Here is a 24,637-nt window from a genome sequence, read left to right as displayed (position 1 = left end):
AACTTGCCTACAGTCACACAGAACAGCTAGGGGCTACAATGGATAGAGTTGGGTGGAGACCCAAAGAAATAACACTGGGAAATGAATATAAATTGCTTGCATTTTTGTTTTTCTTCCCAGGTTATTTATACCTTCTGAATCCAATTCTCCCTGTGCAACAAGAGAACTGTTCAATTCTGCAGACATATATTGTATCTAGGATATACTGTAACTTATTCAACATGTAAAGGACTGCTTGCCATCTCGGGGAGGAGGTGGAAGGAGGGAAGGGGAAAAATCGGAACAGAAGTGAGTGCAAGGGATAATGCTATAAAAAATTACCCTGGCATGAGTTCTATCAATAAAAAGTTATTAAAAAAAAAAAAAAAAAAAGAGTTGGGTGTAGAATCAGGAAGATCTGGGTTCAAATTTTCCCTCAGTCACTTACTAGCTGTATGACCCTAAGTCACTTAACCCCTATTTGCTTCAGTTCCTCAATTATAAATAACAAATCACTCCAGTATCTTTGCCAAGAAAATGCCATGGACAAAAAAGCCCACAGGGTCACAAGAATTGAACATGACTGAACAACAATGACCTCTTTCAGGTAGATCAAGTATGGCCCTGGAAATCAAAAACACCTGGTTATATGAGTCTAGCTAGTCAACCTCTTTAGGACTCTTCTAAATTTATCTATAAAATAATGAAAACACTTATATTAGCTTCCTGAAATAATATAGGTAAAGAGCTGTATAAAAAGTGTGCTCTTTCCATATCTACATACACATACAATATTCTGGTTCAAACATGTGATTTCAGTGGTATGGAAATCTCCCACTGCAGCTTAGCAATTGCTCTCAAAGTCTGGGCACAGTTGGGGATGATATGGTTAAGTAAGTTTATCTGAACACACGCTTTGATTCTGGGGCTATATTTCCATTCATTATGTCATGTTGTATCTCCTTGAACGCAATGTAGCAACAAGCATTTATTAAAAACCAATTTTGTGCCAGGAACTATATTATCATCATCCCTAAATCCACCTCTAATTTAGCTTATATTTCAAATAGAGAGCTAGCATGAAAGTGGGAAAAAAATCCAAAATAGGCTCCAGTTCTTTGTTTTTTTGTCTCCTTTGGATTCCTAGCACTTAGCTCCATAACTGGCATACAATAAGTACTTAATAAATGCTAATTGACTGATAGCTAGCATTTATGTAGCATTTTAAGGTTTGCAAAGAACTTATAAATATTGCATAATTATGGAGTCAGAAGACATGTTCAAATCCCAGCTCTGATGCAAACTACCTCTATGACCAAGGCAAGTCACTTTAAATCTATCCTGTGCCTCAGTTTCAACTACAAAATTAGTTCTAAACCTGTAATCCTGACTCACAGGCTATTATTTGTCAACATAGAGATAGATTTCAAAGAAAGATCCACAACTGGGCTTCTAAAGTTTCTCTCCCAACCTCTTGCCACAAAGTAACAGGGTTCTATTCACTGATAAGGAAAAATCTCAGGAAACACTGGCGGGCAATCAACAAATTTTTATTAAAACACAGTCCACTTTCACAGCCATTAAATTTGAAGAAGAAAAAAGTAATGAACCAGTTCCAAACATCTGCCATGGGAAAACAATCTTAATTCTACATTTATAGCCCCATTCCAAACAAACAACAAAACATATAACATCCAGACTCAGACTCTCTAAGATTTCCTTTGCTCAACTAGGCTGAGCAAATTCCCCTAGGGAAATTCATCAATGAAAATAAGAACTAGGGGAAAAGGCATCTCAAAAGAGTACTGGGACAGAAACTTTGTCCAGGGTCTTCTCCTTCAAGCTGCTATGGGAAATACACAATCCTGTCACTGTAGATGGGAGAAAGCAAAAGAGGCCAGAAAGTGAGATGAGAGAGGGAGAAATATATCCAAATGAAAAGAACAGTTCACGTCAATTCAGAAAGCCCAAAACCCAGTGCATATCAGCTCCCCAGTACTGAAAGCTTCATTGCACCAAACATTAGCAAGGAAGAGAAAATGTTACATCACAGATTCCAAAGTCCTTGGCCCCACAGCACAACAGTGACACTCCTCTAACTGCTGTTAGAGCGAGCTTGCACATCGGAGTTGATGAAGGTTTCCAAAGGACCTTTTTTTCCCTTTTCTTCATGACAACTCTGTGAGGTAGGTGAAAAATTACATATAGTTGTGGAGCAACTTGCACAGACCTGAGGAGACTTAACTCTTCACATTAAATTGGAAGCAAAATCAAGCTAGGTCTCTCAAAATCCTGGGAGATGATCACTTCTCTCCTTCCCCTTGTCCCTCCCATTAAGGAGATATCTTACTCGTTAAGGTACAGAATAAAGTGGGAAAGAAGTGTACATTATCACAGAGACACCCTCCCTAACCATGCTAAGCCAGAAAGGGGGAGGGGGGGGGGGAGAGTGTGGAAACTCCTGCTTTCTCCACTTGACTGGCTGACTCCATACTCCATGACTCCACAGAAAAAGGCTCGGCATAATTTGCTGGGGCTGGAGTAGAAGGCAAAGCAATGGATTTGATAGCATTGTTGTAACTATTTCCATCTATACATGGCAAAGGAAGATCTATTAATGTACATACACAGACAGTTAATAGGCATCAAAAAAAAGGAACATGCAGAGTGGTTCAAGCTATGACAGAAAGTCAAGGGGATATCTCAAGGGTTCCTTGACCCTACTTGGAAAACAGGAGTAACAAAGGACAGATCGGGAGCTCGTTTTTTACTGTGAAGAGCTACAAGGGACTTGACCCTATCTGGGTCTTAAAAATTAAAAAGAAATGAAAGAACCCAACAAAGAATACCAAGTCAATGTAGAAACGTGGAAAAGCAGATACCTCAAAGTTCTGGGGCCAAGAGGGAAGAAACAAAGAAAAACGCCAACTTTCTACATGGAATGTAGCTGTAGCCTAAGTCTGTCCACAGCTTCTTTTCCCCTCCTCCTTAGACTAGCCAGGCCAAGAAGTAGATTTCCACCTTGGACAAGACAAATCACTGTGATGAGATGAAGTCACTTTTAGTAAAAGGTCAGGGGGAAAATTGTCCAGTGAAAAAGAGGAGCTAGGGACTTATCTAGCTAAGCGTTTTATCCTCACAAGTTCAGAGATGAATTTATTCAGGAAAAAATACATTGACAGAGGGCTGAAAAGTTCACACTTTCCATTCCTTGGAAAAAAAGGAATAGGGACATTGTTATAGGATGTGAATTCAAGTGATGCAAACACCTCCCCCCACCCTTTAATCAAAATAATCACTTGTATTTCAAAGTTTTAAATTACTCCTATCAAAGTCTATCAGTATTCCTTCCAGAATGGTTCCCACCATTTGTTTTCTCTTAGTTTCCTCAGAGTTTCATCATAAATGTGATCAGGCAGAGAGGCAACCAGTCTTTTCCAGGGAAGGATTGGATGATAGAAGGAATAAAGGAGTTCCACGACATTTGTCTTTCTTCTACCTTGAACTTCAAACACCATTAAAGGTTAAAAATTTAAAAAGCTGAGAGGGACATCAATTTGTCCAAAAAAAATATCCCTGGAGAAATACCTTTAAAAGGTACTGAAAACCCCATAATTTTGCAGAACCCTGTCCCACAGGGTCAGGATCCTGAATTCCTTCCTTGCCTATCTGTGGCTCACTGTTTATTCAGAATAAGGCCTTTCAACTGTGGTTTCATCTTCTGCCTTTTGTGGGACTTCTCCACCTGAGCATTCAGTACCTGCCGCCCCTCTAGGATCAGGTCTCTTAGCTTCAGGCCTCTTGAGTTCAAGATTTGTATCAACACTTTTTTTTTCAATTTGAACATATTCTTGCAGGTCTGACTGGTCAGATGTGCCGATGCTGAAAGAGTCACCTGAGGCGTTTTCAGATGAAGCTACAGGTACATCATCATGTTTTACAATCTTAGCTTGTAAGCTCTTGGCTTCCTGGTTTATGTTGTTCTTGTCCTCTATTTTTTCAGCTTCATGGGGAATACCATTGGGTACTGAGAGGCAGTTTGGTGTTTGTTCCTCATTTTTTGTTATCTCTGAATGGGTTTTTGATTCAAGCCGCCTCCTCTTATTCACTTCATCATACATTTTAATCTCCATGGACTCAGGACTACTTGGCCCCCTCTCCCTCAGCATACCCAGGCTTCCCATTTTCTTAGATCCACCAACAGTCCTCAGCTTGCTCTGGCCAAGGGCACACTCTTCCAGGTTATGGGCAATCTTCTCTACATCAGAGGCACTTTGACTTGGCTCCTCTTCTTGTCTGAACTCAAATCTGTTTACCTCATATTTCCTTTTCTTGCTTTCCTTTGGACTCTGAGACTTTGAAGCTTGGTCTCCAGTACTCTTGATTGCAACCTTCTCCTCTAGTTGGTCAGATGAATTCATTCTTTCTCCCTTCTTCATCATAATACTGGGGTTCTTCCTGCCCACCTGCTTGCCTTTGAAGGCAATACTATCTTCTACAATCTCTTCCTTCACCTGACTCCTAACTTGGTCTTTTTCTATCCCAAGGTCATTTTGGGATCCACCTAAACCCTCTTCAAGACAGTCCTGCTGCTCAGGTTCGAATTTCTGAAGCTTCTCATGTGGCCCCCAGACAAATTTATACTGGGGACTAAAGTTCTTCCAGGCATAGTAGACAAGTTTTCTACGTTCTTTCTTGTTCCGGACTGTGAACATGAAGTAATCCAAGGCACTCTGCTTGACACTTGGCAAGCAGTGATTAACAAGGATCTCTTCCAGAAAGAAACGAATCAGGGGCACCTGGTAATGTTCATAGCCCATTTCGCCCAGACACTTCAGGATGCGAGTGATGCGAAGGTTGTTGTGGCTGTGCCTGGAAGACAGGATAAAACTCCAAGTATTAACAGAAAGAGACAATATGAATTCTTCCCAAAGCACTGACCAGAACTGCACAGGTCCCCATAACAATGCCTGAGATGAAGCATAATTTAGGGGCTTTGGACTGTTTTAACACAAAAAAGTGCATAAAAGATGTTAGCTAAATAATTAAGTTTAAAGTGTTAATACTAACATGTTACATATTGTCCCTGCTATGTGTCAGGAGTATGATGCTAACCAGAAACAAGTCTCTATCCTACTGTTTACCTCTCCACTGTGGGGTTACAATCACAAATAGGGACAGTTTAGTCCATACACAGAGAAGACCTGCTGGAAGCCAGTGTTGTAGAACCAAAGATTTAGAGCTAGATATAAGATATCTATATAAGATATAAGATATCTAATCCAACTCCATTCATTTTCAGGGGTAAGATGAGATTCAGAGAAGTAACTTTTTCCAAAGGACCCATATGTCTCTTTCTCTCCTCTTGCATAGTTACCATTCTATTTCTGGTCCTTATCACCTTTTCTGGACAACTTCAATAACTTCCCACCTCTTTAGTCAGTTCACACAGCTGCCAGAATGATACCTCACTATATATATTTCTAATCATATAATGCCTTTCTCAATTAAGTGTCAGTGGCTCCCTCTTGCCTCTAAGATCAAATCCAAATGCCTATTTGGTATTCACACAATTCCAGCCTCTCTTTACTGGCTTATTACTTTCAATCATACACTCTATAGTCTCAAGTTCAAATATCATTAGTGATGGGATTTGAATCAAAAATCTTTAAAGTCCAAATCTGGTACTCCTTCTAAACACCAGGCATTTGCAGCCTGGGCTCAATTCTATAAACCTGGATAGAGAATATTGGAAAGAATACTGACCATGAAAACAGAGTTCTGTCTCTATTACTTAGTAGCTTATGTGACATTGGGTAAATCTCTTAAATCTCTCAGAGCCTCAGTTTCCCCACTTGCAAAGTTTGGATAAGAATACTTGAAAGTTAAGGTAATTTATGAACCACATTTAATGTCAATGACAAGTGAAATGTTTTCTCTCTGAGCAGAATTAAAGCTAAAGAATTAACCAGAGCACTCCACACTGGGTACTTAGACATTCTGCTTTATGAGAGTCCCACCTTGAGAGTAGAGGAGAGGGATGAGGGAAAAAGGCTAAGTACTACTAGATCCAAACACTTACGAGTTGAGGTTCTGAAATCTTTCCTGATAGTTGACAGCCTTTCTCACTTTCCCAGTTTTGTGATTCTCCAATTCAATTCCATAGAAGCCCAGAATAAGTTCATACGCTTGGACAAATCTTCTCATGACTTCTGGAGATTTTTTAAATTCCTGGAACATATAAACCCCTGACTCTATGAGGATGAATGGCAACAGCTTCCAGAGTTGGACATCCCCAATTTTCTCCTAGAATTAGACATGTCTCATTTCCCCTCCATCCTAAGTGAAGAAAATGCATCGCAAGTTCATAGACCTAGCTTGAGTCAGAAAAATCACATGAGTCCCATATATAAGACTTTCCCCTATCTCTCAGGATCCTACTTTTCTTCAAAGCTCAGTTCTAACACTGTTTCATACATGAGGCTTTTCCAGATCTCCTAGTGGCTGGTACCTCTCTCCTAATTGAAATGAATTACTTTGTATATATTTTGTATATACCTAAGATATTCTCCATCCCTTCCACTCCCTCACCCTACAGAATGTAAACTCCTTGAGAAAAGAGATAGTTTCATTTTTGACTTTGTATCTCTAATGCCCGCACATAATAAATCCCTGTTGGTTGATTGATTAGTCCGATCTTTTATTTTAAATGAGGAACTGAGATACATATACACACATATATGCAGATAGAGAGACAGACAGAGACTGAGAGAGAAAGAGAAAGTAAGTAGTGATTAGGTCAGTAACACTGGTAGCATATGACAAAACCAGTAATTTGAACCCAGATCTTCATACTCTAAACTCAAGACTATTTCCTATAAAGATTAGGAAACTTATTGCCAAATACAAATTCTGAATTCGCTTGTTTTGAAATTTAGATTGACAAAAACAACTCAGTTTTATGACAAACATTAATTTGGATGAACTTCCTTACTTGGATGAATTAGTCTGGATTGCTGAAAAGTCAGGCTTCCATAATACAGTTAAATGCAATTAAAGCATTCTTTTAAGTCCATTCAGTAACTCAGCCTCGACAAAGTGTTACCTAATAAATGTTATCTAATGTAGAGTTATTTGTAATTAGCATTCTGGCTGTGAGACTGAATGATAATTAATAACAATAAACAATATCAACAACAATCACAGCTGACATTACTAACATTTAGAAAGCACATTATACACATCATCTCATTTGATTCTCTTGATAACCTGGTTGATATAGGTAATACAAGCATTATCACCCCATTTTACATGTAAAGAAATTGAGGCCCAGAAGTAAAATGCCTTGTCCTGCTTATATAGCTAGCAAGTGAAAGCATCAGGCTTCTAATTCAGATCTTCTGAGTTCAGATGCTAAATAAAGATCATCCATGAACTGTTTAAACTGCCCATGAGTAGATGCTCCTAAAGTACTTAAAAAGATTTTCTTCACATACACTGAACTCCTCAGGAAATTCATTCCTCGCAGGTAGTAGTATAAGGATATTTTTTCAGTCTAATCTGGAATCATCACCAGCTTGAAAGCAACAGATGTTTCAGAACATGCTATAAATCTCCCCTTTTTAGAACCACAGGATAAATTCCTGGATTCCATGTTTACCTTTCCAACTAAGAACAATAACTGAGATTAAGGTTGATTTCCACCCTTTCCCCTTTGCTATATAATGGGCTTTTTTTGACTCAAAAACTCTTTCCTGGGAACCTTCTATACCTCTTTTGGGCAGAAGACACTGATTGCCTTAATAACTAGTTTTTTGTCAGGTAAGAATGTGCTGAGAATCAATAGTGCCTACTCAGTGTCTCTTCTACATCAAACCAGTAAATGGCACTTACAATGAGAAGTCCTAGCATGCACAAGCACGCACGCGCGCGCACAAACACACACACACACACACACACACACACACACAGAGCAGAGAATTAGCTTCTCTAATGACCTCTTCCAAAGCTATAGAAACATGAATCATCCCACAGAAACGCCCTACCTGGATTTCTCTGAGTGTCAGGGGCTTCGCGTGCCAATTCACTCCCCTCTCCCGCAAAGGGAACAACCTGAAGGGGAAACATAACTTCAAAGTCACATGTGGAGGAGTAGGGACAGGGAAGGAAGAATGATAAGGAGCTGTAGTTAATCCTCTAAGAGGAGACTCGGAATGGATCATTGCTATGGACTACTGACTAGTTAGTATTCCTCAGGCATGCCAAGTTGCAACACAACCTATCCAGGCGGGCGCTTGCTTCCATGAACAGGTTCACAGGCACGCACTCCCTCCTCCACACGCAGCCTGTGCTTGCCTACCTCAGTGCCTTTGGTCTTTGTTCCTTACATATGGACATTCTTGTACTCTTCACTATCCTTAATAGTTAAATCTCAACTCAAATAACACTTCATTGATTGTCAATGGCCTTTCCTTTGTAACTGCACAGGCATGTTGTACTCATTACATTTCTAGAAATCTGTGCACATAAGTTATTCTTCCTGCAAGACTATTGGCTCCTCAAAGATGGGAAACAAGCCTACCCTACTTTGTATTTCACTCTGTGCCTAAGGTGACACTGTACTCCATATACATATTTAAATGGTTAATAAATGTTGGTGAATTCTTCTTGAATGTGATTGTAACAAAGTGAAGAAATGAGAACTGCCCACATAAAGAAATGATACTTCTAGAGATAGCTAGGTAGCACAGTGGATAGAGCACCAGCCCTAAAATCAGGAGGACCTAAGTTCAAATCTGGTCTCAGATACTTAACACTTCCTAGCTGTTCGACCCTGGGCAAGTCACTTAGCCCTGATTGCCCAGGCAAAATAAATAAATAAATGAATGAATAAATACCCCTATTGACTAAGGGAGATCTTGGGGACAGTAGCACAAGTAAATGTATGACTATGACTACAAGAAGCATATTTATAATCTTTCTGAACCTCAATTCTCTTATCTGTAAAATGTAGCTAATAATATCCTTATTACCTAACAGAAATCTTGGGAGGCACAGTTATCCCTTTCACATTATGGTTTCAATATATCACTGCTCAGCATAAGAAATTAAATGAGAATGTTTTGGGGAGAGGGATTGTGGAAGCTGCAGACAACACACTAAGGCCAAAAGATGATATAAAACAAGTTTAGAAACTCAGAAATATATAGAATATATATATATGGGTATTGCATGATATTAACATATTTTCCATTTTAATACCATAATAATTCAGACTTCTTCTCTGATGTAAAGACAAGGCCAAAAAATTAGTAGGCACAAAATTTCCAGATCATGAGGCGACACCCCTAGCTTCCCTCCACAATATGGAAGGGATAACTGTATGATGAGAAAACTATAAATTATTCAAGAAATGTGAGATATTAAATAAATTAAAATGACTATCACTTTCACGTAACCAGGCAAATGTCTGACTGGACAAAGGAGGTGAATTTCAGGAAACAAAGATTAATGGAGATGATTGCATTGCACCTGTAATTAAGTAATGTCCAAAGCCTTCCAACTACATATGGTGGTAATCTTTACTAAGGCTCATGGATCTCTTGAGCTCAGGAACTGAGCTGTTCTGGATTAAGTCAACCAGGTATATGCAATAAGGTTGGCATTTATGGGTTGAGCTTTCAGGAGAGAAAGAAGTAAAATGACCAAGGTCAGGAACAGAGGAGGTAAAAGTTTCCATGCCAGAGTGGTATTAGGCCCATGAAAAGTCCCTGAACTTGTAGCCTGGATGAGATGGGGAGAACAGTATTAAAAAAAACACAACCACTTTCCTTTTTCATCATGTGCATGTGTTACTTTACTTACCACTGAATATAAGAGTGATTGTCCTCTAGGATGTCATAGTCCTCTTTCCAGTTCTTCAGGATTTCTTCAATAAAATAGCCTGGGGTTTACATATAAATACCAGGAAGTTACACAGCAGACTATCAGTCAGACCCACAATATATTACTATGTTTATACAGAGAGCTATGATAGCCCAGAAAGATTCAGACAATAGTTATAATTGCTGGACTCTTCTGGGTGCTTGTGAAAAAATTTTTAAATTGGAAAAAGAAAAAAATTTTTCCTTACACTTTTATAGTTTTTGGTGTGTCCAATTTAGTGATTTTAGAGCATAGTTCTAAATTACTGGACCAATTCACAGAACTATCAAGTGTGTCTCTCCTTCCCATTTATTTATCTTTAAAACTGACTAGTGTGAAGTGAAGCCTTAGATTTCTTTAATTTGCATTACTTTCATTTATTACTCTTGGTAAAAACAGATATTACAAAAATAAAGTGTACATAACAAAGTTCTTTATTTCTCAACTATTGGAATGCTTGCATTTTTTTCATGATAAAGTCCATAATTTTTAAAAAGTGATGGTATACTATTCTCCCAACATGGAAAAATCTAACACTAATGGTTATCAATAGTGGGATGGCCGACATAAGTTAGTAGGAAGAAAAAAGTAACCTACACTTCTGTTAGTCTATGACAAGTTTGAGGAAACTCTCACTGGGTTCTATGACTCAGCATGGGTAGGAATAGTGGATAAATAATGAATAGGCTTAAGTTTATTACTTTTGAAGACACACAGTATGTGTTTCAACAAAACCATGGTTGATTGAACCATTGAGACATGGATCTTAAGAAGGAGATTCAGTGTTGTGGAGGGTCACAGGTTGGTGGAGTTGAGTTCGATACATACCATTGGGCAAGAAAGCAATTTCATTTTTATAAAACTTCAAATTCAGCATTTCCTCATTAGACTCTTCATCTTTTAAACCCTACAGGAAAAACAAAGTTAAGAGACTGATAAATTACTATACACTATCTACTATTTCTCTCATTTCTCTTCATAATTTGGCATTAATTCATTAAATATTTACTATATGTCTAATATAATCTATTGTAAGGAACAGAACCTATGTAATGATAAAACATAATACAAGACAATTCGAAGAGGAGTTAGTACTGGCACCTATTTATGCACAACTTGTGAAGAGTAAGGTGGGAGAATTAGCAGGAGCTGAGTCAGTCAACTGGGCTAGTGAGACCAGTGAGTCAATCTCTTGGCTCACTCACTCTAGCCATCTTTGCTTTTGCTCTAATTAGCCCGTGCTTCCAGAAATCATGGCAATCCATCTACCCATCAAGTACCTGCTGTTCTGTGGGAATTCTTGGTATGGGAACACTCTCTGTGATGCAGATAATAACTTTCTTAATACCTTAAGGAAGTTTGCCTGAGGTTTGAGGATACAGAAGCATCCAAACATTAATAATTGCTAGCATGTACACAGTGCTTTAATGTTAGCAAAATCCTTTACATGAATTATCTCATTTGATCTTTACAACAACCCTTAGAAGATTTTTTTTTACAGGTGAGGAACCTAAGGCTAGGGAGATTGACTAGCTAAGAGTCACACAACTAGGCAAGTTTTTCTGATTCCAAGTTTAGACTTGGGACACCTAATCTCACGTCTCAAAAGTATCTACTATGTACCAGACATCGTGTTAGGCTCCTAAGAATGCCCCTGAACATGTAGCTGAGAAGTGAAAAACTTATGTTGTATCTAGGGAGACAAGGAACACGGAATTAAGTGTGTGTGTGGTTGTGTGTATCACTTCATGGTGAGAAGGTATGAATGGTTGAGTAGATCAAGGAAGGCTTATGTAGAATGTGTCCCCTGAGCAGAATTTTGAAGGAAACAAGGTATTCTATGACACAGAGATGTGATTACCTTCCAGGCTCGTTATTGTTGCTGTTTATTTGTGTTAGTCATGTCAACTCAGGTCTTCCTGATTCCAACCCTAGCTTTCTACCTGCTTCAACCATCTAGCTACCTCATCATGGGGAACAGTCAGAAGGCTCAAAGATAGAAGATGGTGTGTCATGTATCGGGAAGAATCAGAAGGGCAGTTTGTGGAAGAGAATGATTTTGAAAAGTACTTGGAAATATATGATTGGAGTTCATAGAAAAACTGGACATAGAGGTGTTCATCATCTCTCTGCTAAGTATCAAGCATGAAATCTAAACCCAAGTTCCCACAACTCTTAAGTCCAGCACTATAATCATAGTGCCTTTAGTAATTAATAATAATAACAACAACAAGACTAAAAGATTGCCTTAAAAGAAAAAAGAAGCTTCCAAGACTTACTGGGTATCGACGTCTGTACCTCTGCATGTCCTGGACTGCTCTCCAGTTTCGACATCCTATCATCCGGCTCTAGAATGGGAAAAGAGAAAATGCAATTCAATAGGAGGAAATTCAGGGCTGGTTATGATACCTGATACTTTACCATTTAATAAGCACGTTACAGAGTAAGAGCCCTCAGCAGGCTTTACCTTCTAGTGTAGAGAAGTACATGAGTATATCTTTGGACAAATCATTTAACTGCTGTCTATCTAGACTTCCTTACCTGCAAAATGGTCACAATAGCACCTACTTCCTGGGATTGTCACGAAAACAAAAGGAGATATTTGTAAAGTTTTCCAAACTTAAAGCACTACATACATGCTATTATAACTTTGATCATATAGTTATTATTTCTGATCTCTCCTTATATTTACATAGCATTTTATACTGCTACTAACAGCACCTTTTTAAAATTTACAAGGTACTTTAAATGTATTAGTTCATTTGATCATGAGAGCAACCCTGTGAGTTTGACAGTTGAGGAAAATGCAGCTAAGGTCACTTGTTCAAAGTCATACAGTTAGTAAGAAAGGTATTTTCTAGATACTAACTACTTTTCTCAATCTTCATTCTCTCTTTGATACTGTTGATTCTCCTCTCCACTTTGATACTCTTTTTCCCCCACCTTAACATTCTTCCCACTAGATTTTCAGAACTTCACTCTCTCCTGGTCCTCCTCCTTAGCTGACCACCCTTTCTTTGGCTCCTTTCCAGTGTCCTCATCTTATTGATGTTCTGTGCTGGGTCCTCTTCTCTATTTACAATGTTTCATCTTGTAATATCACCAGCTCCAGTAAATTGCCATTTCTATGCTGATGATTCTCAAATCTGTTCCAACCTCTCTGCTGATCTCCAATCTCATATCTTCAATTGAGAACTGGATGTCTGCTGCACATCTTAAACTGAACATTTACAAAATGGAACTATCTTTCTCTCTAAATAAACTCTTCCCCACTCCTGCTCTATTACTGCCTCGGGCAGCTCCACTCTTCTTGTCCCTTCTATCCTCTAAAGCTCAAGACTTAGTAGTCATGCTGTACTTCTCTTTCTCTTTCACCTCTCTTTACCACCCCTGCCAAATCCAATTTGTAGCCACAAGTTCTATTGTAACATCTCTCAAATGTGCTCTTTTTTTTCCTCCTGACATCTTCACCACTCACACTTCATAGCTAGACTTGCAATTGCCTGCTGGTGAATCTGCTTGCCTCAAATCTTTCCGTCCAATTCATTTTCCAGTAAGTTACCAAAGCTGATTATTCTATTCAACTACATGTTAAAGGGTAGGTCTGTCCATTTCACCTCCCTATTCAAGACATTCCAGTGGCTCCTAATCACCTCAAAGATCAAATATAAAAACTTCTGTTTGGCCTTCAAAGCACTTCATAACCCAGGCAGCCCCTTTTACTTTTTCAATATTCTTTCACTTTATTCCTCATCACATACTCTTCAATATAGGGACACTAGCTTCTTAGCTTTTCCAAGAACATGACATTCCATCTTTTAGTTCCAGGCATTTTCTCTGATTATTTTTCTATGCTTGGAATATTCTTTTTTCAACTCTGCCTACTGTCTTCAATGGTTTCTTTTAAATCCAAATTAAAATCCAATCTCTTTCAAAAAGCTTTCCTCATTACCTCTTCATTTTAGTGCCTTTTACCTGTAATTTCTTCTTTATGAAGTAGCCTATTTGGTTATATTTTTATACTTGTTGTCTCTCCTATTATATTATGAGCTCCCTGAGGGCAATGACTGTTTTTTTGCCTCTTTATTATTCTCAGTGTTTAGCAGTACAATGCCTGGCATAGAATAGGTGCTTAAAACATGTTTATTGATGACTTTGAGCTCCAGTCTTCATGCTACCAAAGTCTATCACTTTATCCATTATGCCATAGTAATGCCATATTCCTGTTTCTTTCCTTCTGTTTCATTCCTGTCGTTCAGTTGTGTCTGACTCTTTATGATCCTATGGACCATAGCATACCAATACTGGCCTTAGGGTTTTCCTACTAAAGATACTGGAGTGGTTTGCCATTTCCTTCTCTAATGTAATAAGGGAAATAGAAGATAAGTGACTTGCCCAGGATTATACATCTAGTAAATGTGTGAGGCTGGTCTTCCTGACTCTAAGCCCATCACTGAGCCACCTACCTGCCTGTTTAATAGATAATGATGATGATGATCATGACAGTTAACATTTATAAAGCACCACCTATTATGTGCCAGGAATTGTGCTAAGTGCTTTATAATTACTCTTAGTTGATCGTCATTAACAACTCTTTAAGGTAGGTCCTATTATTCCCATTTTTATAAATGAGAATCTAAGTAATTCATCCAGGATAATAAAGTTAATAAGTGTCTGAGTCTTCCCAACTCCAAGCCTGATGCACTATCCTATTGTGTCACCTAGCTGGGTAAACATTTCAGCATAGTACAGTGCAGGAGTGCTGGATTTGGCATCAGAGCTCTTATGGTTGAATTCTAGCTCTCTTACTCATTCTGGGCCTCAATTTCTTCATATGCTAAAAAACACAAGGGAATTGGACTGGATATAGTACAATCCATTCTGGTTATGATCCAATGACTCTGGTGAAGTGGTCAAAGCAGGGATTAGTATTCCGATTTGAAAAATGGCTACACAAACACAAGGAGAGATGCAGTGACTTGCCCAGTGTCACAATATATTAGTGACTGAGCAAAGGATTCAAATCTCCTGGTTTAATAGTCTAGCTGACTGTTCCAGAGCATCAGAGCTCCCCAAGATGGTCTTGATGGTCTCTGAGGGCGTCAGAATCACTTTAAATTCATTGTCCTGCCAAAGGAATAATCCTTCCTCAGCTTTCTGTTTGCAGAGGTGGTTCTCAGGATGAAATGAGCTCTGCAAATGCACCCTTCCCCCTCTCTCTGAGCCCCCTTGCTCAGCATGCTGCCTGAGAGTGGGCGAAAGCCAAGAATAAAGCAGAAAACTGGGAGCAGCTGAAATGAACAAACCATCAGGATAATGGCAATGCCTCAGATTTTTCCAACAAGGGACAATGCCTTGTTTCTAGCTGCTAAGAACAAAACAAGACTTCCCCAAAGCCCCCAAGGTCCTTATCCTTGATCTCTATTCCTCCTGGCTTCAAGAGGAGATGGCAAATTTAAAAGACAGGTCAAACTGCATTGCTATAAATGCCAGCATGTTTGGTTATGTCATCAAAACCAGAGATTCACACAATTCTAGATTTAGAAGGATCCTTGGAGATTAGTTGGTCCCATTCCTCATTTTATAGATGAACAACATGAGGTCAGAGATAAATAGTGACTTGCATATAGGGAGAAAGGAACAGAGCTAGACTTTGAACTCAAGTCCTCTGACTCCAAATTCCATCCTTATTCTATAGTTCTTCAATTCTCTTATCCTACACTGTCTTCCCAGTTCCAGGCATTTTCTGGCAGAGGTTGAACATATGGACCCCTACAGGCAAAGCACAGATTGCACTACTGAGCAATAGCTTGAAACCTCAGTCAATGCCTTGGTTGTTTCAATCATTTACTATTACAAAGATACTTATACAATCTACGGCTAAGGACCCTCTGGGACCTTGCTTTAAGAGAATTTGACTCAGAGATTTGATTGGTTCTGAATAAATGGTTTTGGGGATTTGAAAGAAAAAACTGGAAGATGACCAACCTTTAGCTGATTAAAGTCATCTGAAATTGTTGACTGAGATAACCCCAACTCAAGGACAAACTGACCCAAGAAGTCCAAAAGCTCTAGTATTGCCACACAATATTGGCAGAATCTGAAAAGGAGAGAATCCCATCTGGGCTGGAGACAGAGGACAACAGGTTCATGTATAGTAATTAACACAATTTGGCTTAAGGGGACAAAAATGATGAAATAATGACAAGAGTAAAGAGGTTCTAGGAAGTATGTACTAGACCAACAGTGAGGATATCATAAGTTAAGAGTAGCATTTGGATTTTAACTTAGACTCTTAGAATAATTTAGAAGCATAGAACTTGACTCACAGAATCTTACAAGTATAGATTATCATAACTGGAAGAATCTCAGCTAAAACTAGTGTCTCTCCTTCTGCAAGAAGCTTTCTGGTTCCCCTTATTCCTAGGGCCTTCCCTCTGTTGACTATTTTTAAATGGTGTCTCTCTCCCCTATTAGAGATCCTTAAGAACATATATTTTCTTTTGCCTTTTTTTTTTGGGGGGGGGGGGAGAGAGGGGGGTAAATCTCCATTGCTCATCAAGCTGCCTGGAATGTAGAAGGGGTTTAAAAATGCCAGTTAATCCCTGAATTGGAAGGGATCTTAGAAATCATGTACTTTTAAGTCTCTCTTTTGACACATGAGAGGAATGAGGCCAGAGAGGGAAGTGATCGGAGGTGGAATAGATAATGGCAGACTGGGAACTCATATTCATGTATTCTGACTCCTCTCGTCCAGTGACATCTGTGAGGAGATTGGTTTCTCTAGTTCTTGATTTCCCCATTAATAAAATGAGGGGCCTGGATTATAGAAGTAATATAGTTCAGTTGAAAAAAGTATTTATAAACGGAAGACTGGATTTGAATTTGGACAATCTACTTATAATCTGCGTGATTTTAGGCAAGACAATCTCTCTGGGCTTCACTTCTGAAGCTGTAAAATGACAGGATTGGATAAAATAGTCTCTTACAATCTAAGAACCTATGAGTCCATGACTTCTGAAATCTAAGTTATCTTATTTGTAAAGAGTTGAGCCAACTTTTAAAAAAATCTTCTGTTGCTCTGGAAGGTAGGCTCCAGAGGATGGAATTATAGGATCACAAATTTAGAATTGAAAAGGACTGAGTTCAATCCTCTGGTTTTACAGAGAAGGAAATTTGAGTCTGAGAGAGGTTGAATGACTAGCTCAGGGCTATACAGTTAGTGCCTAAAGCAGGATTTGAACCCAGGTCAGTCTACTGCCCTTTGCATTGTACCATGCTGCCTCTAAAGAGGCATGTGCATGGCGATTTATGGCATAAGACGTAGCTGTGGAAGATAGGCTTGGCTGACAAGTACTCTTTTTGCTTTGTCCCTCTTGTTAAAGAGGGAACAGAGCTGAATCCTTTCCAGACTTTCCTATCACTTTTGGAAGAGGGCTGTCAGTTACCACCTTGCTCTCCATATCCCTTTTCTCCCTTCATAAGTCACACCCCCTATTACAATGTGTGTGCATAGTTGTGTATGAGCCAAGTTTATCTAACACATACTATCTGTATGTTATATTCATGCCTTTCAGTTTTGCTCAACATCTACACACACACTCCACAGTAAATATCTGCTAAATAAATGAATGAGCAATCTTGGTAAGGTAAAAAGTGCACCAAATGGGAAGTAAAGGTTCTAGTTTCTGCTCCAAAGTTAAAGCAAGTTGACTTACCTAGGATTAACCATATCTCTTCCCTATACCTCAGTTTCTTTAGCCATCAAATGAGAGGAGTTCAACTAGGTTATATGGAAGATTCTTTCAGTTTTATTCTTTAATACTTATTTTCCAGATCTCAAGAAGAACGAACAATACTGTATCACAGATTAATGGCAGGCATGAGGAAGGGAGTAAGATTTATGACATGAAAGAATGAAAAAAGCATTTAGCAAACACTTAATATGTATTTAGTTCTATGGTTAAGGCTAGCGATACAAATACAAAAACTAAGATCTGATCTCAAGAGGCTTATTTTCTAAAGGGAGAAATAAGATAAATCCTGGAGTAGTAGCTACAGAAGGGAATTTTGGACAGTTAACTAGCAGTAGTATATTGACATATTATATATATATATATATATATATATATAGTAGAAATAGCAGAGTGGATTTAATCAACAATCAATTCAATCAAAAATTGTCAACACTAATTGAATTAAGTGAAAAAAGTGTGTGGGGAGGATGGCTGTGAAAAAGATAGCCAGGAGTTTCCCTAAAATATTAAGTACTCTGAAGGCAGTATACTCGGTATTTCCTAGAATTATGTAAGACAAGCCTCTGCACAAAGTAATGGCTTAACAAAGAACTTAACCCTTCTAGCTCTGACATTCTGTGACCAGATTTGCACTTTCCTGTCTTCTAAAAACCAAGTTAATTTTACTAACTAAAATTAGCTGCAGTGTTTGGAAATATCTTTCTGACCCAACTTCTAGAACTGGGTGATTGGCCCATTTCCTTACTAATAGAGGGTGAGTCAGAGCAAAACTGGAGAAACCCAGGGAAAACCTGACCACTATTTCTTCACTAAATTTCTACTCCTTTTCCCTAGGCCTATTTTTTTCCATGCAAATAGATCGACAAAAATTGGCAGTATTTGGGATACTATTAGGATTGGTACAAGGGGATACAAAGTAATTTGTGACAGAGAATGATACAATAAAATCACTGCTGACTGTGATATGGAACTCAAGTTTCCTCATTTATAAAATATAGATAATAACACTTGCAATATCTACCAACCAACCAACTCACAGGATTGCTACAAGAAAAGTACATAATTCGAGGTGCTTCAGAAATTTTCAGGTTAATTTCTATTCCACCCAAAGTCCATTTTCAACAATAATCACTGTTGATCAGAGATGACCCTGGCATCTTGAAATCATAACCACAGATTGTTAAAGACCTTGAAGATGATCAAGTACAGATTCATTTTAAATGGGAAGAGAGTAAAATAAAGAGAAGTACAACATGACAGAGTGATTATGGGGTCCAAAAACCTGTACTTAGATCTCAGATTTGGATGATTCGGGGCAAGTCATATTACCCCTCCTAACTGAAGTTTCTTTATATGTTAAAATGAGAAAGTTGGACTACAGAGTCTCTAAAGTCCTCTGTCACTTAAAATCTATGATTTAGTGACAAACACAAGGGTCTACTGTGTTTGGTAGAATTACCAAAATTCTAATTTTGCTAATTAGAATTGCTAAGCACAGAGGAAACACAAAATTTATACAAAATATTGTCCCACTTCTCAAAAGTTTTCCAATAGAACCAAATGCTAATAAAGATAACTATAATATGCAACGTTGCATGTTAAGTGTGCCAAAGGGGTAAAAAATTGTTAGGTAAGGTTTAGGAAGAGGAAATTAAAACAGCAGGGTGATGAGGGAAGACTTTTCTGTTTTGCATGGTAATTAATTTTTCCTTTTAGAGATAGGTAGGAATTCAATAGTCAAGAGGGGGGAAGGAAGGCATTCCAGGCATAGGCATGAGCATGAGCAAAAAAGCACACTAAAAGTAAAGTGCATACTGTACTTAAGAAATAAAGTAGTCTAATAGTCCAGCTAGAGTAAATATTGAGTTGAGGGCAATAACAAGAAAAAAAAAAGCAACAAAAGTAAGATGGCACCAGGTTGTGAATGCCAAAGGATTATAAATTTTATATGACAATATTTTTAACGGGGAAAACATAAGTAGATCTGTGTATGAAAAGATTATTTAGGCATCATAATGAAAAATGGATTGAAGGATACAAATCAATTATTTACACTTGTGCTAGCTGGGTAATAAGGCAGATGGAATTGACAAGACCAGAAAACTGATTGAATATGAGAGAAGAAAAGAAAAAGCTGAAGATAAAGCCAAGGTTTCAAACATGGAAACCTTAGTAAATGGCAATATTTACAGATATAGAGATGCTAAGAAGAGAAACAGATTTGAGGGATAAAATGAGATGTTTAAGACATTTCGAGTCTGAAGAGCCAGTAGGATATGGATGGGAGTTTTGTGGGATGTTTGAGATTTGGATCTAGAGCTTTAAAAAAGAGGTCAAGACTGAAGGTAGAGATTTGGGTCATCTGTTAAAGATGGTACAATTGAAGCTGTGGAAGTGAGACTGTTAAAGAACAGGAAAGACAGCCAGATCTTTGGGAAAGACCCATATTCTATCACTCAGGTGTGGCTTCTGAAGCCAATAAAAGATCTAAGGAAAGAGTGCTAGAAAGGTATGGGAACTAGGTGCCAGTGATACGTATGATGCCAAGGGGAAAGAGCACTTTAGTCAACAGTGTCAAAGGCTACAGAAGATGAGGGGGGGGAGGAGATGGGGGAGGAGGTAGGGGGCTGGGAAAGGTTACTGCTCTTTCCAAATTATGAGCAGTCATATTCTGAAGGTCACACAGCTAGCTGGTGGCAAAGTAGACGTCCTCAAACATTCACAACATTACAACATTCACTATGTCTGGCTTTGTTTCTCTGTTTCTGGGTCTCCCAAGCACGGGAGCAGCACACACACAAATACACCCACCATTTTTTGAAGACAAATTCATCTCATCCTAGGTCCCCTCACTCCACAAATTCAATGAGACAAGCCCACCACCAAAAAGCCCCAAACTCTCAGGAAAAAGTTTACTTTCAAGACCAGAAAAGTCGATTAGCCCAGTGCCAGGGTTTCTGAGGTGGGAGGAGTTGAGGTGGGGGCGGCGCGAGTGTTGGGAGTAACCCAAGGCTGTTCCATTAGCCGCAGCCGGCTCTCTAGGCATAGACTGAGGGGTTCAGGGTGGGGGGATGCGAGGTAGAAAACAGCATCTTGGAAAAGAAGGGCTTGTACCTCGGTGGCAAATGCTCCCACCTGAGAGCTGTTTGACTGCGGAGGGTACAGCTTCCATTTAATAAAGCCCACTCTACTCCCAGCCAAAAGATAAAGGCGCGCTGGCGGCGGAAGCGGGGGAGGGGGCAGCGTGGGGGATTGGGAAAGTGCGGGGGTAAATCTGCGTGGTAAGGACATTAGAAATATTAGGGCTCTCTAGGCTCGTTCCCCACTTCTCTGGATTCCTCCCAGCCTCACGCTCTCTGGGCCAAGTGCGAGCTCCTGGGGTCGCGGGCCCTCTGCAGGCCCTGGCCATTTCCTAAAGCTTCACCTGGAAAGCTTGGTTCCCGCGTTGTTGATGCCTCGGCTTTGCTTCATCTCGGGTTTTCCTCTCATCCTTCTCCTTTTCCTGATCTTCTTCTTCCTCCTCTTCCCACGTCGAATCGCAGTCTTCGTCGTCCATATTCTGTGCAGCAGAGGTTAAAATCTCGGGTCACTGCTAGAACAGGGAGCGGGAGAGGGCGAGAAGGTGTGGAGGTGTTTTGGGTTCAAGGGAGGTGGGTTGGAGTGTCTAGGGGCGGAGACACTCCGGCAGGAAAGAGAAGCGGCGGAAACGAAAGCGAAAGGAGGAGGGAGGACGCCGGGGCGGGGAGAGGAGGGGGGAGGGAGGGAATTTGAAAGACTAGCCGCCGGGGTGGTGCTGCCTAAGCCCGCCCCTGGGGTGCGGCGAGCAGGCAGGGTTTATTGTATTCAATCTCCGCCTAGGGAGTCCCTTCTCCCGTTTTGCCCGCTTCGCCTTAAACCTCTTCCCATACTTCTGCTTGTAAAATAATCTGGAGACCCGTAGCGCGTTTTCCCTTTTGGTTTGTAATTGTTAACTATGATGCTCGTTTGCCATTTAATGATTATATATACCGTGAGTGAAGGAGTTGAGAATTTGGCCTAGGATTTTCAAGAATGTCTCAATCCATGATCGATTTTTAATAAGCATACAGCATATTACAGCGGACTCGGGCGCAGAGAAGTGGCGTAAAAACGTCGTCAAGGGCGTGTATTCCAGAAAAGGAGGTGGCTCGGTCTTGTTGTGAGAGCTGTCAATAAAACAGCCCGAGTGTTACAGTGGTATCTATAGAATATCAAAACACTGAGGAAAGTGCACCTGTACATTCAGCAGATTTACCAGAGGTCAAGGGCAAGCCCCTAGCAGACTGAAAAGGCAGAAGGAGGGAGAGAGGGAGGAAGAAAGAGAAGAGGAATGAGGGAAAGAGGGAGAGGAGGAGAAAAAAAAGGAGGAAGAGGAGGAGGAGTTGGTAAGCGACGGGGGGAGAAGGGGAGGAGGGAAGAGAAAGAATATGGAAGAAAAAATATGGGAGAGAATATGAGAGGGAATAAATAGGAGAAAGACTATGAGAGAGAATATGTGAAAAAGAATATGGGAGAGAAAATATTTGAGACAGGGAGGGAGAATAGAGGAGGAAGAATCAAGAGGAATGAGAGTATGATGGAGACCACTCATCTTAGAAAATGCAAGACATCTGGGCAAAAATCTCTTAATATAAATAATAAGGGAATGTGGGGCTTTTCCCCCTCCCAATGTTTTGGGATTCTTTATCACATTCCAATTCTGGGACACATCTGAAAACCAATTTTCCTTAGTTATTAGGTTAGTGAACTCTCCTTAATTGGTCTTCATGAATCAACCACTGCTGAAAGACAAGCAGCTCCAATGGAACTTGGGAAGAAATGACTTTATTCTGTCACCCAGTGGCATTTGTGACCACTTAAAAGGGTTAGGAAATATAACAAGTCTTAGGCTTCTTATAAAAAGTCACTGAAACACTGTGTAAAGTTGCTAATGGAATTTTTTCTGGGATAAATATGTGTTTGTGTTTAAAACAAGGAATTACATGAGAACACATAACTTCTCAGTTCCCAGTCTATTTCAGCTAACAGAATTAATGAAAATGCATTATTAAACACAAATTAAAAATGCCTGGGATACAAATATAAAAAGCAAGATGGCTCTTACCCTCAAAAGTCTTACACAGAAAAAATTTATGTTAACTCTATCATCCAGTACAATATGCAGCCTAAATAACATTCTTAACTCATTAATGGTTTCAAGCATCTTGGTTTGGGATCTATAAACTCTATAGAGTCGCAGTGGTTCTCAAAGTATGGTCTAGAGAATCCTGGGTCTCTGAAACTCTTTTAGAGGGTCTACAAATTCAAAAATAGTTTTTATTTCCAATATATTAAATGTCTATAAATATAATCCAGATAAACAAAAACTCTTTGGAGAGATCCTCAATAATTTTTAATAGGATAAAGATACTGAAAACAAAAGTGTGAGAACCACTGCTCTAGAGGAAGAATTGTTTATATATCTTTCTTTAACCTCTCCCACACCAAGAGGTACTCCATCATAGAGGCACCTGGGTAAGGCAATAGGTAGGTAGTGGATTGATCCTAGAGTAAGGATGATAAAGCCTTATACAAGCATTTTGATCCTTGGCAAGTCACTTAAGCTCACTGGACTTTAGTTTTTTAAATGATAGATTTTTATGTTCCATCCAGCTCTGAAACTTTGATCTTATCTATCCATTTTTGTAATTGTTATGAGTCTATTTAATTCAACAAACATTTATTAGGCGCCTTCTATATGCAGGCACTGAACAGTGGATTTAAAGAGAAAAATGAAAGTGTTTGCCTTCAAAAACTTAACATTCTGTTGACAATATGTTTGCAAGATCTCTCAAATAAGCTTCATTCTTCTCCCTACCCAGGAGACTTCAGTGGCTTCCCATCATTTCCAACATCAAACACAAAATCCTTTGGGATTCAAAACCTTTATAATCTAACTTCCTCTTGCTTTTCAAGTCTTTTTACATTTACTTTCATGTACTTCTCAATCTAATGACACTGTTCCATGAACAAGATATTGTATCTCCCAATACTAAACACTTTCTCTGGCTATTTTTCATGTTTGAACATTCTCTCTCCTTCCTCAACTCCACCTATAATGTTCAGGCTAGCTTTTTGGAGGTCCTCTGGAAGGGTATTGTTCTCAGTAGGATACACACCACGAGAATGGACAGAATCCAAAGTCTTTATTGTTTCTTACACAGTCTGTATGTCATAGTCTGACCCAGTCTCCTCCAGCAGTTTGACAATCTTGACAGTCTCAACTAGTCTCTGTCTGAGTCTGGCTTTGTCCCCAGTTTAAATACCCTATTAAAATTTACATTTTACATTACATCATTACAGTATACTGAATATAAGCCAATCTAGAGCTCTTGATTATATCATATCATATTAAATATATATGAACTAGAAAACCATTATCTCATCAATTCCACTGAGTTTACATCTTGTTTCAAGTATATTTCTCCAAAGTTCCATCCTCTTCCCATCATTTCCAACATCAAACACAAAATCCTTTGGTACTCAAAGCCTTTATAACCTAATTTCCTCTTGCTTTTCAAGTCTTTTTACACTTACTCTTATGTACTTCTCAATCCAGTGACACTGTTCCATGAACAAGATACTGTATCTCCTAATTCTAAGCATTTTCTCTGGCTATATCTCATGCTTGAACATTCTCTCTCCTTCCTCAACTCCACCTATTGATTTCCCTGTCTTTGAGCATATATATGAAATATAATCTATTTGCCCATTTGTTTGCCTATACCCTCCCCCATTAGATTGTAAGCTCCCTGAGTGTAGGGACTATGTTTTGTCTCCTTTTGTACCCCATGCTTGGCACATAGTAGGCATTTAATAAATGTTCACTGACAAACTGACAAGTTATTAAATAAAAACCGAGTTGGACTGAGGTTACTACCACCACCGTTGGGTAGAGAAGGTCCCATCACTTCAAACAC

At 39.1% G+C, this 24,637-nt stretch overlaps 1 protein-coding gene across 1 annotated transcript; it reads right to left on the bottom strand.

The window, feature by feature from the left end:
• Positions 1 to 1,513: 1,513 nt before the first annotated feature.
• On the bottom strand, positions 1,514 to 21,395 carry OGFR (opioid growth factor receptor). Its single transcript, XM_051976716.1, has 7 exons — positions 21,085 to 21,395; positions 12,183 to 12,251; positions 10,732 to 10,810; positions 9,844 to 9,922; positions 8,025 to 8,091; positions 6,062 to 6,210; positions 1,514 to 4,851 (listed from the first exon to the last, which is right to left on the bottom strand). The coding sequence occupies exons 1-7, from the start codon at positions 21,214 to 21,216 to the stop codon at positions 3,663 to 3,665; spliced, it is 1,764 nt and encodes a 587-aa protein (XP_051832676.1). The 5' UTR covers positions 21,217 to 21,395; the 3' UTR covers positions 1,514 to 3,662.
• Positions 21,396 to 24,637: the final 3,242 nt, after the last annotated feature.

The sequence above is a fragment of the Antechinus flavipes genome, chromosome 2 (assembly GCF_016432865.1).
Source record: "Antechinus flavipes isolate AdamAnt ecotype Samford, QLD, Australia chromosome 2, AdamAnt_v2, whole genome shotgun sequence".
NCBI classification, from domain to species: Eukaryota; Metazoa; Chordata; class Mammalia; order Dasyuromorphia; family Dasyuridae; genus Antechinus; species Antechinus flavipes.
This window is presented reverse-complemented; position numbering and strand designations above follow the sequence as displayed.